This window comes from Cydia splendana, chromosome 8 (genome assembly GCF_910591565.1).
Source record: "Cydia splendana chromosome 8, ilCydSple1.2, whole genome shotgun sequence".
NCBI lineage: Eukaryota > Metazoa > Arthropoda > Insecta > Lepidoptera > Tortricidae > Cydia > Cydia splendana.
The window spans coordinates 10,727,131-10,747,949 of record NC_085967.1 but is presented as its reverse complement, the minus strand read 5'-3'; the positions used below and the strand labels follow the sequence as shown (position 1 = coordinate 10,747,949).

Here is a 20,819-nt window from a genome sequence, read left to right as displayed (position 1 = left end):
GTCGATCCATAGCAATCTGCGAAAATGGTGAATACGCCAAGGTTGAAGGAGACTGCACTCGCTACAGACACTGTCTCTTTGGGAAGTTCGAGGAGTTCCCTTGCAGCGCTGGCCTTCATTGGAATGAGGTGAGAACAAAGCTTGCCAAACACCAACGCATGGTATAATATAATTCTTGAAATTAAGAAAGATGCGACCATTTGTTTCATAAATGGTAACACATGGGAAAAACAGCATGGAAATAAGAAAACAAATTTTTTTATTATGCTGACAATTTCATGTCATAACGACTGTTGTTGTGTATGTGGACTGTGGAGCCTCTATCCAAGATTCAATGAGTACATACATTTGTATAATTTTGTCCTAATTGTCATTTTTCAACCGACATTTGCATTTTAGGAAAAACAAATCTGCGATTGGCCCAAGAGCGCAAAATGCAAAAGCAAGAGTGGAATGACAACAACGAGACCGATGGTGGAAAGGCCTTCCAAACCCGCCATTGATCACGAGCACACAGATCACTTTGAACCGGCCCGTCCTGTTGTATCCACGCCCAATCCCACACAACCAGAAGTGCCTAATAAACCATCTCTTCTGAAAAGTGAGTACCTACTTACATATTGAAGTACCTATAATTCAAATAAATTTGCAAAAGAGTGGAACGTCACCATCACTTCACCTAGAAACAACTGCGTTCTAACTTTACTTTTTTAACTGGTTCATCTAGTCTCCAAAGTTGATATTATTTCGTAAGGTGTCTAAATAAGGTGTTTGAGGTTTTTTCAATCTTCTTGTCCCGTGTATCGTAATGTTTAGTACCATTCTGTAGAAGCATTATCGAACTTATCGACAGGTAAGTTGCCGCTTAAAGCTGGAACAGATTTCCTTCACCGAAGCGTGCTCGCAATGCAATAACAAGTTTTGCACTCTAATCTAATTTACATATTTCCAGCTAAATACAAGGTAGTCTGCTACTACACGAACTGGGCGTGGTACCGGCCAGGCCTGGGCAAGTACGGGCCGGAAGATATCGACCCAACTCTATGTACGCACATCGTCTACGGTTTCGCGGTACTCGGCAGCGATGGTCTCATCGCGGCGCATGATTCTTGGGCGGACTATGATAATCGTAAGTTGCTAATATCCCAGTGCTAAAAAAACCTCTCTGATTTATTTTACCTTTAACACATAATGTCCAGCATATACCTACTACCTATGGGAATTTTTACAAATAGGTATGTACAGTCACCTGCATTAATATGTTACTCAACGAAGGCCGCATAAATATCTGACACGATCTTATTTGTAGAGCCATAAAAGCGTGTCACATATTTTTGCGGCCTTCGAAGAGTAACATATTATTGCAGGTGACTGTACGACTAACGGTGCAAAACTAAGTTTAACCTCTACCACAGAATAACTAATAGTACTACCGTACAGAAAATTCACTCCTTCACAAAAGTCAGATTTAGGTATAAAATTATACCTATACCTACTCGCCGCCTGCAACAAAATTGAAACTTATATAACCGCGCACGAACCGTGAATCTTCTTTGCGCGAGCGCCACGTGACACGACTATCGTGCGGTCGAGCGGCAGCCCACTGCCATACGCCTGCCGCCCCGCCCGGGAGACCCGCCGGCCAAATGTACCTAAACTGCATAGTGACACCCCCCCTGCCTCTACCTTAATCATACCTGGCAAGATGTGTGGGCCGCAAGTTAGTTTCAGAAAGATATACCTACTCATGTTGTAGTGTAGTAAATGAAGCAAGTTGTTGTATGGAGACCCATGCTTTAATTTCTCAGTCGATGAAATTTAGCTAGGTTATTGTATAGCATGTGCCGAGACTAACATATATATATCCAAAAAAAAAAACACTCCTAAGTTAGGTAAAAACACAAATCTGATTATATATTGAACCGAGTAATTCCTCAGTCCAAAATTATTTTACAAAATAAGTTATTTGTATCAGTATGTGATACTAGACATGTGCGCCGCGCCGCCGCGCCGCCGCCGCCGACGATTTTTCCACGCCGCCGCCGCCGGTAAATTTGACCGGCGTATAATCGGCGTGGGAAATGTTGATACCTATCGTGTCTTATTCCATGTTGCGTAGTGAATAGATAGTGTCAGAGGTATAATTTAAAGATCCTTATGCTTTTTCGGTTATTATTTGCCGGTTAACCAAATTACCATCATTTTTGTCGTTGCGGTGTTAGCTGTGACAAAGACATATGTAACTTCGTATAAGACGAATAAAGTCTAAGGAAAAAACGTGCCTCGGAATTCAAGTAAAAGTCATTCTCGAATAGATGGCGCACACACCTTTAGCTTATCCTCGACTAGATGGCGTGACGACACCGTTAAATATTTAACAATTTTAACACATAGATATCAGTGTAATGAACATGGATCAAAATGATATAAAAATAATAAAATCATTTATCCATATATATACATTTTTTGATAACTTTATACGTTTTCATTTTCAGTTTTAGTCGTGTGTCGATAGATGGCAGTAAATTTACAGTGACTACAACATTTACAATGACAGGACCCCTCTATACTATCTATTCTTTTTGGCTGTGATAACGATTTAGTGTTAATTTAAACAAGATCTAGTTTCTGGATCTCAGGTTATTATTTGATATTTTTTCGCACAGCTTTTTTTAGAACGTAAATGAAATTGTATATTATGTGATAAATAAATATGATTTATTTATTTATTACATAATATACAATTTCATTTAAAATTACACAGGATCAATTCTTAGTCATTTTATGGTGATTATCAGCTTCTTTTACTTAACAATATATATTTCACTGATTTAAACTTTCACGATTATTGAACATTATCAAACTACACAACGGGACTTAATCGCGTATTTAAGTTTTAAGATTTACCTCCGACGTTTCGAGGACGGCGTTGTCCCCGTGGTCTCGAAGAACGAGACGGTGTACACTCCTTTATCCAAAGTTGCAGGGAGCCTAAGGTCACCGAAGGACGTTATTCCGTTCCAGTCACCTGGCGTTTATAAAATAGATTGCAGTTGTGGTAGTTCCTATATCGGAGAAACTAAGCGCACCATAGCAGAAAGAGTTAAGGAACATATCGCAGCTGTCAAAAATCGTCAGATGAACAAGTCTGCCGTGGCTGAGCATTTGCTGGAGTCAGGACCTAACCACTGGATTGAGCTGCATAACTCTAAAATCCTTTCCACGGATCGCCATTTCTACAGTAGAAAAGTGCGGGAAGCCATTGAAATCAAAAAACATTGCAATTTTAATCGGGACGAGGGTTTTAAGATCTCATCCACATGGAATCCAGTCATTAGTAAATGTAAGCGGAAACGAATATCGACAGTCGATAAATCGAATATCGTTAGTGTGTTGTGTGTCGACAGAGTAACATCCCTAGTGCGCAAAACGTTCAAACTGATAAACAAGACCAAGTGCGGGTAGTTCGAAAAACTCGCGCGGCTAGAAGATGTTGATGTCAACTTGAGCCAGTCTTCTCCGAGACCACGGGAACAACGCCGTCCTCGAAACGTCGGAGGTAAAACTTAAAACTTAAATACGCGATTAAGTCCCGTTGTGTACTTTGATAATATATATTTCAATCAAAATTATAAAAATCAGTTTAAAGCTCCGCAATAAGCTATACTTAAACAATTATACCTACTTATAGGAACTTAAATCACCAACTATCATCACTAAGCTAGCAGTAAAGAAAACAAAGTAGACCTTAGTATTCCATAAGACGGGACACTTCAAAGACATTCTGTTGAGCGAATCTACCTGCCAGAGACGTTTTCTTTGGAAAACGATGACATCTTTAATCTAACATTACATTTCTGTTAAACTTCAGTTCAGACAAATGTAAAGTATGTAGGTAGTCCATCATTATTTCGTAACAAATCCTAGGTGAGGCGACAGCGGCTGGGAAAAGTCAATATACATAGATTTAAGACTTAACTTATAAAGATTTTTTTTTGTGTTCTATTTGAATTCCGCTTACAAAGTAAGTAAAAATACTGCCTAAAATGTAGCGTTTTAAAGTATCCTTTTTATTTTAATATTTAAACATACCGTTGGTAACCGTTAGGTTGGTATTGGTAATAAATGGTTGCCAAGTGTCATGAAGGGATATAATTTTCGGCAATCATTTAGAAAACACACATAATAAGTTTTGGATAGCCTAGTATAGTGTGAATCAAGCGATCTGAGCTAGTTTACTCAAAGAGTCTCAAGAATACAATACCATTGAGTGGTAAACCACAAATTAGGATAATCCCCTCGTAGTAAAAGCAGATCATAACCGCCTTGAAATGTTAGTATAGATTAACGACTCTATTTCTTTAAATAATAGACTACAAAATACACTAACTAAATAATGGCTAACCCAAGTTTTTTTGCATTTAACAACCATCGACACCTGTCGTGGCTAAGGTGCATGTGACTTTCCAAAAGATTGAATATGATATTATCTTTTTAGACCATTTTAACCCCATTCAACAAGAAATAAGGTTTAGAATTCAATATACATGCAATGAGCGGTGGTGGCCGAGTGGATATGACGTCCGACTTTCAATCCGGAGGTCGCGGGTTCAAATCCTGGCTCGTACCAATGAGTTTTTCGGAACTTATGTACGAAATATCATTTGATGTTTACCACTAGCTTTTCGGTGAAGGAAAACATCGTGAGGAAACCTGCATACATCTGCGAAGAAATTCAAAGGTGTATGTGAAGTCCCCAATCCGCATTGGGCTAGCGTGGGGACTATAGCCCAAAGCCCTCTCGCGCATGAGAGGAGGCCTGTGCCCAGCAGTGGGACGTATATAGGCTGAAATGATGATGATGATACATGCAATGTACTTCTAACTTATTTTGTAAGTAAATTGGTTGGCGCCTACGAGAACAAAAGCAGATAATAGGATTGTAATAGAACAATGCCATTGTTAGTACAGGTAAGTGAACAAGCTCAGTTGAAAGAATTTTATCTATAAATACTCAGAAGGCTTTAATATAGAGTTTCTACAGCCACGTTCGTTCTCATGCAGTATCAAAAATTAAGCCACGCCGATTTCACGCCGATCACGCCGCCGCCACCGGTCAAAAAATCATCGGACGCCGCCGCCGATGATTTTGCCATCGGCGCACATCTCTATGTGATACTAGAAAAAAAAATCTAAAAGTTTTGTCAAACATGAGAATATTTTTTTATGATAATTCCTTTTTTTGCCGCTCATTTTCATTGGAAAATTGCTCTGTCATTTTTTCTTCTTATATGATCTTAGAATATAATTTGGCGCAGTGGGTAAGAAAATCCAAAATAAATGCGTACCCTAATGTATGTATTATAGAACTATTAAAAACTGAGTGGAAATTTTTTAGATTTTCATTTTGTAGGTATAAAACGGCAATAAAATGGCATTCCAGTGAAAAAATTAGACTGAGCAATTTTCCGGTCCAAGACACGCCAAAAAATTTTATTTTATTAATACTGGGATTACTGCTGGTATATTTTTTTTGATATTTCATATATTGTTGCAATACGTTACATGAATATGTCCGGTGAAGAAAGTTTGAACGGAGCATTTTTCCGTAAAAAGATATTAACGATTTAAGACTTTAGGTATTTACTTTAATTCTATTCTCTTTATTTATTTCTCATCTTAAGTTAGGTTATTTATAATATGAATACTTATAAAAGTAAAATATAAAAATACTTACAAAACAATAAAAATTAATATAAACACATTATAAAAAACCTAACCTAGGGTGCCGCCAGCAGCGGGGCAAGGCCCAAGCTACCGGCGGTCAGGGCTGCAGAGAGAGGAACCGGCGGACTATCCGCGCCGTGTCCAAGATCACCGCCTTCTGCATCTGACCACCACCAACCACCACCAACCACCAACCACCAACCACCATCCAACCACCTAGCGAGAGTCTCTCAAGGTGTTGGTCGAGACTCTTCGCTATTAGACCGTTTACTGAAACTATTATTCTATTATTATTATTCTTTGGAAATTTATACAATAATTTTTATTTATTGATACTTTATCATACTGTAAAGTTTTTTCTGGCTGAGGAATTACTGCGGAGTCCACTATCTTTATTTACTACACTATTGATGCCCAATGAAAGTATTGCAATATTTGCAGGTCTATACGAGCAAGTGGTCGAGTACAAGCGCTACGGTGTCAAAGTTTCCTTGGCTCTGGGCGGCTGGAACGACTCCGAAGGAGACAAATACTCCAAGCTAGTGAACGATCCTATAGCTCGAGCCCGCTTCGTCACGCACGCTGTTCAGTTCATTGAGACGTACAACTTCGATGGACTTGACTTAGACTGGGAATATCCTAAGTGCTGGCAGGTAATTTATTTTGAGACTATGATTTACTTGCACGAATGTATCTGATTAATCTGATGTAGGTACTCCTACTCTTAGTTCTACGGTTTGTTGGTATATTTATTGGTTGTATTATAAAAAAAAATGTGAACACTTTTCCTTTCAGGTGGATTGCTCAAAGGGTCCCGATTCCGATAAAGAAGGATTTTCGGATCTAGTCCGTGAATTATCGGCGGTAATGAAACCTAAAGGCCTGCTTCTGTCATCTGCTGTGTCCCCCAACAAGAAGGTCATAGATGAGGGCTACGACGTTCCTGTGCTGGCAAGACACCTGGATTGGATCGCTGTGATGACCTACGATTATCATGGACAGTGGGATAAGAAGACTGGACATGTGGCGCCACTCTATTATCATCCTGATGATGATAATACTTATTTCAACGCTGTACGTATCCCTTTCAATGACTTTTAAATACAAAAACTCAAAAATGAAATGTGGGCTGCCTTGCCTGGTCAGAATTTCATTCGATTGATCGATGATTGCGTACCTTAACTCGTAAATTCGTATTCGTATTAAAATCGTATTTTAACATCCTTACTTATATTTTATTTTAGAATTACACTATCCACTATTGGATGTCCAAAGGCGCGCCATCAAGAAAACTCGTAATGGGTATTCCGATGTACGGACAAACATTCACGACCGGTGTCCAGTGGGACACGGATCCAGACCTGCTTGGTAGAAAAGATGCTACCGGGTTGAATGTACCCGCTGTTACAGGAGGTGAAGAGGGCGAATACACTAGGGCCAAGGGTTTCTTGGCTTATTATGAGGTAACTTCAACAACCTTGATACTTAAAATCCTGATCTCTACAAAAGATATTATACGTGGATTTAAGATACATTATATAAAAAATAATGTAGGACATGTTTTGAAATAGATAAGGATCTTCAATAAACACGTTTCGACCTTCTCTGAACTTTCCGTTAGATTACATCGAAAACCTGTAACTTTTATTTTAATCATAATGTACCTTTTATTAATTTGTCTTTCCGATAATTCCAGATCTGTGATCGAATTAGGAATCAAGGATGGATAGTAGAAAAGGATCCTTATGGAAGAATGGGCCCATACGCTTACAAAGGCAATCAGTGGGTCGGTTTTGATGACATAGATATTGTGAAGCAGAAAACGGAGTTTATTAAGTCTTTAAATCTTGGAGGCGGTATGATTTGGGCACTTGATCTTGATGACTTTAGAAACAGGTAAGCACAGCCTTTTTTAAACCCTACTTCTATAATAAACAGCACAGCATGGCGAATAAATCATTATATTTACTAAATTAATTAATTCTAGATGTGGACTAGGGAAACACCCATTGCTCAACACCATCAAGAAAGGTTTACTGAATCCAAAAATAGAATTGCAGCCCGTTCAACCACAGCCGACCTATCCATCGACCACAAGCAGACCATCGATAGATGACTATGATGATCTTGATGACATAGAAGTAAGGCCCGGTTATAACAAACCGACTTGGACGACTACTGTACGTCCTATGAGACCTACTTCACAAATGAGCTCTATTGTTCAAACTACCAAAAAACCTACAGTACCACATGTTGAAGAAAGATACAAAGTAGTCTGCTATTACACCAATTGGGCGTGGTACAGGTTAGTTTTTAGTAATGATTTTATATGATACTCTAAAGTAGTTTAATTGTATGATTCAAAAAATGCTTTTTACCTGACTAGTTGTCTAAGAAAAACATGAATTTACTAATTTAATTTTTAACAAGCAGAAACGTTTAAGAACGATGCTATTAAGCTTAGAATAAATTTTAAATCCAAAATTAAATTTAAATTTAACCCAAAGGCCGTGAGTTCAAGTCTCTCCCAAGGACAGTATTTTTTCCACTTTTAAATGAATTTACTACTCACGTATTGTATTCAAATTGGAACAGTTACAAACTTGTAACGTGTTAATTAATTGAACCTAAAATATTTTTTTAATATTATAATATTTATAAATACCTAATTAATTGAAATTCACTTTCAGACCTGGACCAGGAAAATATACTCCGAGTGACATCGATGCTTCACTGTGCACTCATGTTGTTTACGCGTTTGCTGTCCTCGACGCTGACACATTAGTTATGAAACCACACGACACATCTTTGGATATTGAAAACAGTATGTAACAACACCTAAAAATAATAAAATAATCGAAAATAGAAGTAGTTCAAAAAATTTTTCATAATATGCTTCGATTTAATTTTATCTTGCAGAATTCTATGAAAAGGTAACTGCCCTAAAGAGCCGAGGCGTGAGGGTCGTAATTGGTCTAGGCGGCTGGAATGATTCTGCTGGCGACAAGTACTCGCGCCTAGTCAACAACCCGTCGGCTAGAAAGAAGTTCGTTGTACACGCGATTGACTTCATTGAGCAGTTTGGCTTCGATGGACTGGACCTGGATTGGGAGTATCCTAAGTGCTGGCAAGTAAGTATATAAATATCAGACCTTTATCCCATCATATTTAACACTACAAATTAGTAACAATCTCTACAACAATGGTATGATTACAGGTGGAATGCGAAAAGGGACCCTATTCCGACAAGCAAGGGTTTGCCAGCTTAGTAAAAGAACTTCGCGCTGCTTTCGACCCACGAGGACTTCTTTTATCTACCGCCGTTTCAGGAAGCAAACGAGTCATCGATTATGGTAAGCAGCAGCAGCAGCTTATTTAAAAATTTAATGGATGTATTTTTTTTTTTCATTTTTCAAGAGATGCGGCGTGGGTGTTTTATTGTAATAAAATTTCATCGAATATTGTAAGTTCATTGAATAATAATAACATTTGTTTACACAGCGTACGATGTGCCAACCTTATCTAAAAACTTGGACTGGATAGCACTCATGACATACGACTACCACGGCCAATGGGACAAGAAGACCGGTCACATTGCGCCCATGTATGCTCGCCAAGACGACGATGACTCTACTTTCAACGCAGTAAGTTTAAAAAAAAACTTATCATTCTTTATGGTAGCCAACTAGCCAGCAGGCTAAAACTCTATGAATTAGTTACCATATGTCGCATTCTTTTGCAGAACTTCACTGTCAACTACTGGATCCAGAAAGGTGCAGCTCGACAGAAACTAGTTCTGGGAGTGCCCATGTACGGGCAGTCTTTCTCTCTCCTGGACAACTCTGCGAACGGCCTGAGCGCACCCGCAGACGCTGGCGGTGAGCCTGGAGACGAGACTAGAGCCAGGGGCTTCTTGGCTTTCTACGAGGTAAAGTTTGGCTCATACATTGGTTGCAAAAAAAATCTTCTCTCGCATACCTTCTTATAAAGTGCAAAACACCTAATTCTGGCCTATTTCTGACAGATATGCGAACGTATTAGAGTTTATGGCTGGCGAGTGGTCAGAGACCCTGGTGGCCGCATAGGTCCATACGCAACGCGCGACGACCAGTGGGTATCTTTCGACGACGATTTCATGGCGCGCCATAAAGCGGAGTATGCACGTGCAATGGGCCTGGGAGGAAATATGGTGTGGGCTCTAGACTTGGACGACTTCACGGGCCAGTACTGCGGCTGTGGCAAGAGTCCGCTGTTGAGCAGTATAAACCACGTGCTAAGGGGCAAGGAGGCTCCACCACCTTGTGAACTTCAGGAAGGTCAGTATCATTTCAGCGAAATGTTTAATCATACCTTGAACAACTTAACTGAGACAGCAATTTGAACTAGAAAGATATGATCGGGGTCATGAAATTGATTTAACACTGATATTTATTTATATCCACAGTACCGGGTGCAACAGTACCAACACCTGTCACAGAAGGCGCAATAACCGATACGTCCAGTGAAGCGGAGTCTGGTGAATCTGCGCCAGCTATTCCTGAAATAGACTCCGACATTGAGACAAGTGTAAGATTCCTCTCACCAATGCGTCGAACAGATATTCTAAAGAGACATTGCATTACGATTTATGTAAATTATAATTATTCGTTTTACAGGGTTATCTCGATGGCAGACCTTGCTCTGGAATGATGTTTAGAGGCGACGACACTAATTGCGATAAATATTACCTATGTTTCAATGGAGTATACATGCAGCTTACTTGTCCGGATGGTTTACTTTGGAATGGAGTAAGAAATTTTGATATACAATTGTTTCTTCGTTATCATAACTACACCTTATAAAACAAAGTCCCCCGCCGCGTCTGTATGTTTGTTCGCTAGTTGTTGTTATAACAGCCATCGCTCTAACTAAATGTTTTCTATTGCAGAATCACTGTGATGAACCACATAAATCCCGATGCAGGACCAAAGCGAATCTAAGAATAACTGCTGGGGAAGGAACTGTCGAGGACTCGGAAGAAAAACCAATTGTTGGGTGTTATTTCACTGACTGGGCTTATTACAGGTCAGAGCTACGATTAATTTTAGCTCTATTGTAAAGTTATTTTAATAATTGTTTGCCAATTGATACTATTGTAAATGTATTTATTACAGACGTGAAAATGGAAGTTTTGGTCCTGATCAATTAGACGTTTCCATGTGTACCCATGTTATTTATGCCTGGGCCCATCTTGACAAAAAGTCTTTCAAATTGATCCCTGGAAATCCGGAACTAGACGTAGAGTATGGTAAAAAATGTTCTCGTTTTAAATACAAGTAGAAATGTAAGTGTAATCTTATATTGCCATACAAATATTATTTTATTGATAATTGCAGACTTCTATGGAAAAGTTACAAGTCTCCGGCATACTGGAGTGAAGGTGATCTTGGGCGTCGGTGGTCTCGAAGACTCAGAGGAAGAAAAGTGGCATGAAATGGCTTCGACCCCACAAAACAGAAAGAAGTTCAGCAGATCTGTTTACAAATTCTTGCGGAAATGGAATTTTGATGGGTTGCAAATTGCCTGGCAGTATCCTGGTTGTAATCAGGTCAGTTTCCGTTTTCATACTAATTAAAACAAATAGTATCTTTTCTTGTACACATGGTCATCAAAACTTTGATATTGTTCGCAGGTCCCATGCTCATCTCATAGACAACTCGCAGAGCGGGACAACTTCAGCTCATTGCTGATAGAGCTATCGCAAAAGCTTCGGTCTCACGCCATGGAGTTATCCACCATGGTCGCGGCCTCACCTGAAATAGCTTCTACAGCTTATGATCACGCCGTGCTCAAAGAGAATGTTGACTGGCTAGCAATCGCTGCTAATGATTATTACACTACTTCCAGTGGACGAACTGGATATTTGGTGCCGTTGGAGACAACGGAGCAGTGGGACAATAACTTCGTAAGTACCTTTGATATGATTTCTAACCGAGTGTTTAAAGTAGCAATGGACACAATGAATGCACAAAGAACCGTTAATTGTCTCCAACAGAGCTCTCAAGATGCTGATGATGTTAAACTTTTGTTTCAGAACACAACTGTGGAATACTGGTCTAGCGTAGTGCCAGGCAGACAGCTAGTGCTTGGAATCCCAGCATATGCCAGGACGTACTCGCTAAGAACAGTGACCAACCGCGAGGTAGGCGCGCCCGTGTTCGGTCCCGGCGCACCTGGACCCTTCACCGGAGTTCCAGGCTTTTTAGCTTATCATGAGGTTTGTCTTTATTACATAATTAAATAAAAGTACTAAAATTTGGTAATATCTAAGCCTATATTATATTTATGTACCTACTCAATGGTCAGGTTAGGTATATAAGCATATAGGGCGATAATTTAGTCTCTTTATGGCAATACGAGTATATGAAAATAGTAATTTTATCAGATGTTGCGTTGCCAGATATTCGCGGAAATTAGCACATTGTACTTTGTATCTCTTTAATTTAGTATAGGTAAGTATTTCCTAAACAAAAGTCATGCGAACATTTGGTTTCCTTATTGATAATCTCTGTTTCATGGTACCGCGATATGGAAGCATTACTTAGATACACTACTTATTTTTCTGAAACGATTCATATTGATGCGAACTACTTGCAATTAGAAAGTTATTTTTGACCTACGAAACCCTGGGCCCAGTTTTATAAAGTTACAAGTTACAAGTTTACAGGCGTTTACTGGCAACACTTGCTCCGTTTTATACAATTTGCGTTTTATAAAAGTACTGTGTTACAATTTTACAGGTTACAGGTACAAGTGCCTGTAGCTCAACCATAGACGAAAATATGGGAGTTTAATAGTTTTAAACTCATAATCGAACAAGCGTTTTATAAAAATATTGTAAAAAATTACAAGTGTAGATTGGTACACTTGTAACAAAAACTGACATACGTCTTGAGTCCTGTAATTCTTAATTAAAATTATTCGTTTTCTGAGCGATTTTAAACTTTACTCTTTATTGTTAGGCACCAACGCCAACGATTTTGCCAGGGCATGCATACTTTTCCGTGCACTGACCTTATCAGTTTTTGTTAATGTATCTGAAGTATGTATATAGTAAATAGGAAATAAAGTGACAATAAATATGTTTGATATTGATTTTATTCATGATATCGTTTTATTTTATCTACTAGGAAACGGAATGGGATTGGTGCCGATATTTGTCGTTGATTTATTAGCATTCGTCTAGTCTAACGTTCGTATTTAAGTATAGTGCATTCACATTATGGTAAAGTGTAACTATTCATAATTTTCGATACACAGCGTACTTATCTTTGAGCCGCTACCGAAACGATACATTTTATAATGTAATGTGAAACAGTATTTATTTACTTATTAGGTAAATATGTCATGAAATCTAACTTAATCTGAATCTGAAAACGGCCCGAAAAGTACATCCTTGGCATCGAACACCGCTCTCAACCACTCGATTTTTCCTTCATTTCTGGGCATTTTTCCAATAATTAATATTTTACAGCAAACAATAACACAGCATACTTATTATACTCTTTGAAACTTTGAACACAGCATTTAGTAGAGCACAGAGTATCTATGACAGACGTTTTTTTTTTAATAGTGATGTCCTTCACACATAGAGTAGTATAATATATATGATATATGACACCTGTAGATTTCACATGTAATCGAGATTGACCGTGGTTCTTTACAACTGTAATTATCTATGTGTATTTATAAAACACCTGTAGCCGTTCACAGTGCATTACAGGTGCCTGTAGCCTGTACTCTTGTAACCTGTAACTTTATAAAACTGGGCCCTGGTCTGTAGGACCAATTAATTTAAACATTTTTATTTTTCTTGACAGCGCTGCGCCTTCAAGCCAGAAGAATGGCATGAGACTCGCACTCGCAAAGGCACATATGCCGTATACGGATCGCAATGGGCGTCATACCTGCGTCCGGAGGAAGTGCACCTGATGACGTCACTGGGCATGCGCGCGGGCCTGCGCGGCGCCGCGCTCTGGGCCATGGACCTCGACGACTGGCGCGGCGCGTGCTCCTGCGTGCCGCGGCCACTCCTGACAGCTATGAAACAAGCCGTACATGAACCGCTGTTAGCACCTTCCTTGTGTATATAGAAGTTTATAATCATTTTGAAGATTGGTGATAATATTAGAGTAAACTCAGAAAGCATTTTTTTACCGTAGTTCTTAGCGTTTTAGTAATTGGATTTCTTTGACACGAGAAAACAAGAAAAACATAGAGAATGAATGTTTGTCCATTGTTAGGTACTACTAGGTAGCATACGTTATGATTAATTTTTGAATTATGAATCGTTATTCATAAACGTCTGTCAGATCTAACATGCCGTGGATTGTTTTCTTCTGTTAACGATGAATCCTACATGATATTATGATGTAAGCAGGTAAAATTACTGTCCATTATATGGACAAAAACATATTGGTGAATTTTGTGCCAACTACATATTTCTAAATGAGATTGAAAAATACTAGAAAGTACTGATAGCATAATATGTACAGAAATATTATTGTGATATTTTTTGTAGAATATAGAAAGTTTCTAAATAAATTATTTTATTTACTTTTATTCTTACGACGAGTCTTACGTAATAATACCTACCACCGACATCTACCTACATAAAAGTTGTTAACGTACATTTATTATTTAGGATTGAAGTGTCCCTCAAGGGCCTCAACATTATTATTATATGGTTGCTAACTTGCTACATATAGCCTAGCAGTGGCGGCGCGTCTAGATTGTTCAAAGGCAAACCGTAGCTGAGTTGCCCTTCCTTTTCTTCATAAGTTTAAAGAAAATGGCCCAAGAGCCTGAATATCAGACAAGCCGATGGGAATCGAGTTCTATGGACGCTCCGCCACTGTAGCCTAGCCTCCTGAGTGAGAAAAAATATTTTTAACTTATTAAAAAGACAAGGTTCCAAATTCAAAAACAAAACTTAAGCTATTGGAACGAGGATATGTGATACCTACATTTAAATACGTACGTACTTACTTCATTACTAACTACTAGATAGAACCTTATCACAATTTATTCTAGTTCAGTTGACTGCTTGTATTTTAGTAGGTACATGTGTGCGACATATATATAACTGATATAAAACTCTCGCTCTTATTTTTTTAACAATAATAAGTAGGTATTGTGTTCAGTTCGTTTTGAAATTATGAACACCACGCTCGCTTAGCAACTTTAGTTGCCGAGTGATCTACATTTAGCACAAAACATTATAAATGGTACAATTATGTAGCTAATGTAATATAGGCATTAATACGTATTACATCAATAAATAGATAATGAATGATAGACAAATGACGTAAGAATTGTATACAACTGCCGCAAATACCTGGCCTTGACTAGGTTTGTTCACGGCTTACTCTTCCTGTACGCTTTACTACTACAGTGAGCAATCTACCAAAGTCCACAGCGCACGCGTCATGACTCATTCAGTCAAAAGTCAATTTTCGCGTAAAATTAATGTAGTATTGTGCAATGTCATAGTTAAACAAGTAACGTGAGTGTTATAACTTGAAAACCATCATTTAGATTTTATTGATCGTGTCGTGTGATAAGAAAACATAACCTAAATCGATATTAGTAACGGGAATAAATTCGGTATAGACTTATCTATAAAGCATTTAATTTAACCAACGGATTATTCGCGGGTATTGCATTAGGTCACTATGGCCAAACGGCTGCTTTTAAACTTAATTTTGAACCCTAGTGTTCAGAAAATAAAGCCCATAAGGCCATTAGGTAGCATTTATCATAGGAAACTTAGCACCAAAGAGGTATGTTATATTTACATTATTATTTTGTTATTTTATTAATTACTCAATAATGCAACGCTTGATAATAATACACAAGAAAATGGGTAAGTATGTATTTGTCAGAAATTAGAAGTGTCAGCGAAAAGCGCCTGTACACGAATGATCGATAACATCAACAGTGGCTTAAATTTTGCTTTTGTATTTCCAGCAGGCGCCTCATTTATATTGAAATAAATTTGGAAATTATAATTCTACCGCTTATTGAGGCATTTTTTGATTAAAATATGTAAAATTATAGGTATTGTATTATGTCTAAACCTCTAAAGGGGTCATCCATTAATTACGTCACACGAATTTCTAGGTTTTTTTACCCCTCCCCCCCTCCTTGTCACACTTGGTCACATTTGGCAAACCCCTCGTCACATGTCTTCAACGAAATCGGCAAATATTTATTTAATATTTTATCAAAATATTTTTGACAAAAGAAATATTAGTAATTTTATAACCCAAAACTGATTCAGAAATAAAATTAAACGAATAAAAACGATTATAGTTTCAAAAACTTGTTATTTAAATGTATATTAGCGTATAAAATAATTTAAATAAATTTTCGGTTACTGATGAAGTTGTGAAAGTGACGTCACAAAGTTTGTGACTCCTCCTCCCCCTTGTCACAACATGTCACATCTTCTTGACCCCCTCCCTCCCCCTAAACGTGTGATGTAATTAATGGATGACCCCAAACCACTACACAACTGAAACCGTCTTTTTTACAATTATGCGCATGTTTCAGGCCCCATTTGAAGAGATAAAAATCCCACTAAGTGCCGGGCCATTAGCTGCAAAACTATGGAAGGGTAAAGACAACAACAGCCGGCCTATACTCGCGTTGCACGGGTGGCAGGACAACGCGGGCACGTGGGACCCGCTGATCCCCATGTTGAACTCGGAACGTCCGATCCTGGCGATAGACTTCCCTGGACACGGATTATCTTATCACATTCCTCCCGGTTAGACCTATTCATATTCGCATGAGCTGTTTGTATGCCCAATGTTTACACATTCAACAAAATGACATAAATATTATGTGCACCGATAGAACCATGTCAAATTATAGTTAAGATTTTTACGATTTGTTTTCTAACGGATCTTGGACAGAACCTATTCTACACTCTACTCGTATCTATAACAGCACTAACAACCAAATTATTTTTCAGGTGTTCACTACTACCCTTGGGAACTACCAAGGCTCATATACGTATTGAAGAATCATTTCAAGTGGGACAAGGTTTCACTGCTGGCGCACTCTATGGGCTCCATTGCTAGTATGAGATTTGCTAGCCTATTCCCAAATGACGTCGACTTTTATGTTGCGATTGACAGCTTAATCGCGGACGACTATGACTTAGACGCAGTCATAGAGAGATATCCCATCATCATAAAGAAAGTTGAAGCAGACCAACAACGATTGGGGATGGAGCCACCTAGCTATACACCAGAAGAAATAAAAAATATTTGGCATATGGGCACGAAAAAATCCGTCGCTTTGGAAAGTGTACAGTACTTAATGACTAGAGGTCTAAAACCTTCAAGTGCAGACCCAAATAAATTTTATTTCTCTAGAGATGCTAGATTGAAACACATATTGTTTACTCCGGAAGATAAGAAGTTTGTAGAAGGTGTAGCTAAACGATTAATATGCCCTACATTATATGTAAAGGCAATTGACTCACCTTATGCAACTGATGCGTTTTCTGTCGAGATGAGGGAGTTACTCGAGAAAAACAATAAGAACTTTGAATGTCACTTTGTGCCTGGTACACATCATGTTCATCTGAATAATCCTGAAATTATAGCTCCACTCATTCAACAATTTTTACAAAAACATAATCTCAAATAGTAAATTATACTCTTGATACTTTTCAGTTTTCACACTGACCTCAATGTTTTCCATAAAACTACTTATAAATATGCTTGTTACCTGAATTGAAAGCTTTAATTCTATAAATGTAGTGATATGATAAATAAATAAAATATTGTTTTGTCAATGTTAACTGTTAATATGTATAATAATTTATTTCTCAGTATTATCCTTACACATTAGTATTTAAATGATCTAGTAACAATAAAAATATTATTAAAACTTGAATGATTACTTCATCCATCTGAGTCATCTGTATTTGAGACTGAATTGTCACAAATATGAGCACCTTTCCGAAGTGGCAGGACCTTGAGCAATGTTTCTTGCCATGGCGCTCCCTCGCTAATCTTCACAACTATTTCAAAAACTGCAAAATAAAACACAATTTATGCATTTTACAATTCTAAGAAGTAAATGATTAATTGCAGTTTGTATGTACGAGGGGCGTTCAAAATATTCTCGGTATTGATATCTTACAACCTCTTCTTAAATTTCTTTCGTTACTGGCCGCTAAGGTTTATTCATTGACATTAAAAAAATATATAATTGGAACCGAGATGTTCTTTTGTTTTTCTGCAATTGCTGAACAAACATGAACATCATGTGCGAATTGACCATGTTAACTAAATTAGAACATCAATGCGTCATAAGATTCTCGACAAAACAGGGTAAAAATCAAAAAACCATAAAAGAGGAAATGGATTGTGTTTACCGTGAGTCTGCTCCTTCTTTATCTACCATTCAAAAGTGGTCAAGCGAATTTAAACGTGGAAGGGAGAGTATTGAAGATGACCCTAGACCTGGTCGGCCTGTAGTAGCTACTTCACAAGAAAATATTGATAAAGTGGAAAAACTTATATTGGAAGATGGTCGAGTGAAGGTAAAATCTATAGCTCAAGTAACCAATCTTTCTATTGGTATCGTACATGATATTATCCATGACCATCTTAATATGTCAAAAGTAAGTGCAAGATGGGTTCCGCGAATGCTGACTCGGCTTCAAAAAGACATGCGTGTAGCGTGTTGTTCCGATGTTATTGACCTGTGCGGTGAAAATCCTAATGAGGTGCTGCAAAGAATAGTTACTGGAGATGAAACCTGGGTTCATCATTATGACCCAGAGAGTAAACAAGAGTCCATGCAGTGGCACATTAAGGGTTCAGCTCATCCCAAAAAGTTCAAGGTCGTCCCTTCAGCTGGCAAGGTCATGGCCACGATATTTTGGGATTGTAAAGGAATATTACTAATCGATTATAAAGAAAAAGGTGTAAATATCACACGACAGTACTACGCTAACATTCTACGTCAATTAAAGGATGGAATCAAAGAAAAGAGGCGAGGAAAGTTAACCAAAGGTGTTCTGCTTCTGTGTGACAACGCCCCCGTCCATACTGCTCATATTGCCAAGGCAGCTATTGTTGAATGTGGGTTTGAAACTGTTACTCACCCACCGTATAGTCCGGACTTAGCCCCCAGCGACTTCTTTTTGTTCCCCAATCTTAAAAAGGATCTGCGTGGATTTTTTTTTCTGACGATGAAGCATTGAAGGCTGCAGTGGAGGAGCATTTTTACACCAAAGATAAAAAATATTTTTATAAGGGATTAAAAAAAATAATTGATCGATCTTTTAAGGGGATTAACATAGGGGGGGAGTATATTGAAAAATAAAAATATCAAACTTTTCGTACTTGTTTGTTTTCATTCTCATACCGAGAATATTTTGAACACCCCTCGTATGTTTTATGTCATACCATGATCAATAGTCAAAACCTTCCGAGTCTTCATATTCACATATTTGTCTAGCGGTAACTGTCCATGTCTAATGCCTTGTTCCTGAGCTATTTTGTGGCACAAGCCCTGTAATAAAAAAGGTAAAATAGAAAGTGCATTTAATGATGATGAGTCACAAAATTAAAAAAACAACAACACCTCTGTCAAAAATCAGGACTATGGTACAACCATTGGTGTGTTGTGTGTCCTAACACAATTGTGTCAGTCAAAGAGTATAATAGTATGTGTTGGTGTCAGTACCTTATGTTTATTATGGTCCACAAGTCCTCCAATAATGTAGTAGGTATTTTCTTCAAAATTTTCTATTACATTTTCTGATTCACTTGTGAGGTAAACTAAATTTTCTTTAGGAAATAGATCCAAATAACTTTCACTGTGAAACTGGATCTGTAAACAAAAAGTTTCTTTATCCAAATATTATTCTAATTGTAGTTCCTATTGGATTCCAAAGTAAAAAACTGTTCAAGATAAAAGTGGGAAGTAGGGTTAAATTGAAGATAACAATTGATTTCCAAGAAAACCATTTAGATACATATTTATCTGTACATAAAAACAGAAAGCATAGCTACTCAACTTACATCCCAATGCTCATATCCATTATGCCGTGACATCTCAGATTTAGCTCTTTCACTAAAACCAGTGATATGAAACTGCAACGGTGAAGCAGATCTTCGATTAACAGAATAGCACCTTAAAATTTGTTTAATAACTTTGAACCTATCCTTCTCTATCATTAGATCGTCAAAACTGAGGTCAATTATTATTCCTGTGGACTTTTTGGATTTCTCAAATTTCATTTTCTTCAATGACTTTCTGCTGGGCCCTAGATCGATGTTTGCTGCACGTGCCTCCTGTCTCCTCTGCTTGGCGCGGGCTTTCTCTCTAGCTCGTTTCTCCTGTTTGTGATTCTCCCATTTTACTTTCTTCAGCCATTTGCGCATCTGGTTTTTCGTAAATGGCCTTGGAAATTCATTGCCATCATCATCTTTCAAGCCAGGGTCCACGTTAATATCAAAAAGTGTGCATTGATGAAAACTAGCCGGTTCAATTTTGTCTTTAGTTGCGATATTATCGATCTCTTCCATTTTAAGCCGTAAGGATGAATTATTTAGGCAGATCAAATTATACACAGTTTAAATCATATTATTGTTCCTATACAATTCAGAAAAATAAGGTAATAATTAATCGATTAACCATATATGCACAGGTAACTTAGGTTATCTCGGGTAACCACTTTGTTTTGACAGTTGCGACTGTTTTGACGTTTCGTAACTCGTCGCGCATGTAGACGTTCGGATACTTGTACTATGATGAGTTAAGTGCCTACTACACGTTCGGACCCAAGGCTTAGGACCTAGGCAGAACAGCGTCATCTCGCGTGCTATGCGTAAACTAAATGAAACATTACATGTATGCATGTATCCTTAGGCCGTTATCTCAAGAAAACGGCGCGATTCAGGAGTTTTACTATACTGAACAGCGCCATCTAGTGTGGAATTCGATAAAAAATTAAACGTTTGGGTTCGTTATTCCAAGAAAATTTTTGATATGTGATAAATACTTAAATAACTACCTAGTGG

At 37.9% G+C, this 20,819-nt stretch overlaps 3 protein-coding genes across 6 annotated transcripts in view; 2 read left to right on the top strand and 1 right to left on the bottom strand.

The window, feature by feature from the left end:
- The window catches only part of LOC134792836 (probable chitinase 10), a 41,759-nt gene extending 27,436 nt beyond the window's left edge, over positions 1 to 14,323 (top strand). For all 4 annotated transcript variants that reach the window (XM_063764238.1, XM_063764237.1, XM_063764235.1 and 1 more), the window contains 22 exons: positions 13 to 128; positions 400 to 601; positions 953 to 1,129; positions 6,169 to 6,380; positions 6,523 to 6,801; positions 6,972 to 7,190; positions 7,424 to 7,623; positions 7,715 to 8,032; positions 8,418 to 8,551; positions 8,647 to 8,858; positions 8,945 to 9,080; positions 9,229 to 9,371; positions 9,470 to 9,655; positions 9,752 to 10,043; positions 10,172 to 10,293; positions 10,383 to 10,514; positions 10,655 to 10,791; positions 10,881 to 11,014; positions 11,103 to 11,314; positions 11,399 to 11,671; positions 11,801 to 11,983; positions 13,587 to 14,323. In XM_063764238.1, coding sequence (XP_063620308.1) covers positions 13 to 128; positions 400 to 601; positions 953 to 1,129; positions 6,169 to 6,380; positions 6,523 to 6,801; positions 6,972 to 7,190; positions 7,424 to 7,623; positions 7,715 to 8,032; positions 8,418 to 8,551; positions 8,647 to 8,858; positions 8,945 to 9,080; positions 9,229 to 9,371; positions 9,470 to 9,655; positions 9,752 to 10,043; positions 10,172 to 10,293; positions 10,383 to 10,514; positions 10,655 to 10,791; positions 10,881 to 11,014; positions 11,103 to 11,314; positions 11,399 to 11,671; positions 11,801 to 11,983; positions 13,587 to 13,859 — 4,292 coding nt within the window. In that variant the 3' untranslated portion in view covers positions 13,860 to 14,323. The remainder of the gene's footprint in view (positions 1 to 12; positions 129 to 399; positions 602 to 952; positions 1,130 to 6,168; positions 6,381 to 6,522; positions 6,802 to 6,971; positions 7,191 to 7,423; positions 7,624 to 7,714; positions 8,033 to 8,417; positions 8,552 to 8,646; positions 8,859 to 8,944; positions 9,081 to 9,228; positions 9,372 to 9,469; positions 9,656 to 9,751; positions 10,044 to 10,171; positions 10,294 to 10,382; positions 10,515 to 10,654; positions 10,792 to 10,880; positions 11,015 to 11,102; positions 11,315 to 11,398; positions 11,672 to 11,800; positions 11,984 to 13,586) is intronic.
- Positions 14,324 to 15,143: 820 nt separating this feature from the next.
- On the top strand, positions 15,144 to 17,568 carry LOC134792828 (probable serine hydrolase). The gene is made up of 3 exons (XM_063764227.1): positions 15,144 to 15,548; positions 16,321 to 16,537; positions 16,745 to 17,568. The coding sequence occupies exons 1-3, from the start codon at positions 15,441 to 15,443 to the stop codon at positions 17,425 to 17,427; spliced, it is 1,008 nt and encodes a 335-aa protein (XP_063620297.1). The 5' UTR covers positions 15,144 to 15,440; the 3' UTR covers positions 17,428 to 17,568.
- Positions 17,569 to 17,583: 15 nt separating this feature from the next.
- LOC134792829 (tRNA methyltransferase 10 homolog A) lies at positions 17,584 to 20,483 on the bottom strand. The gene is made up of 4 exons (XM_063764228.1): positions 19,818 to 20,483; positions 19,480 to 19,626; positions 19,200 to 19,305; positions 17,584 to 17,815 (listed from the first exon to the last, which is right to left on the bottom strand). Exons 1-4 carry the CDS (start codon positions 20,322 to 20,324, stop codon positions 17,685 to 17,687), a joined length of 891 nt encoding a protein of 296 aa, XP_063620298.1. The 5' UTR covers positions 20,325 to 20,483; the 3' UTR covers positions 17,584 to 17,684.
- Positions 20,484 to 20,819: the final 336 nt, after the last annotated feature.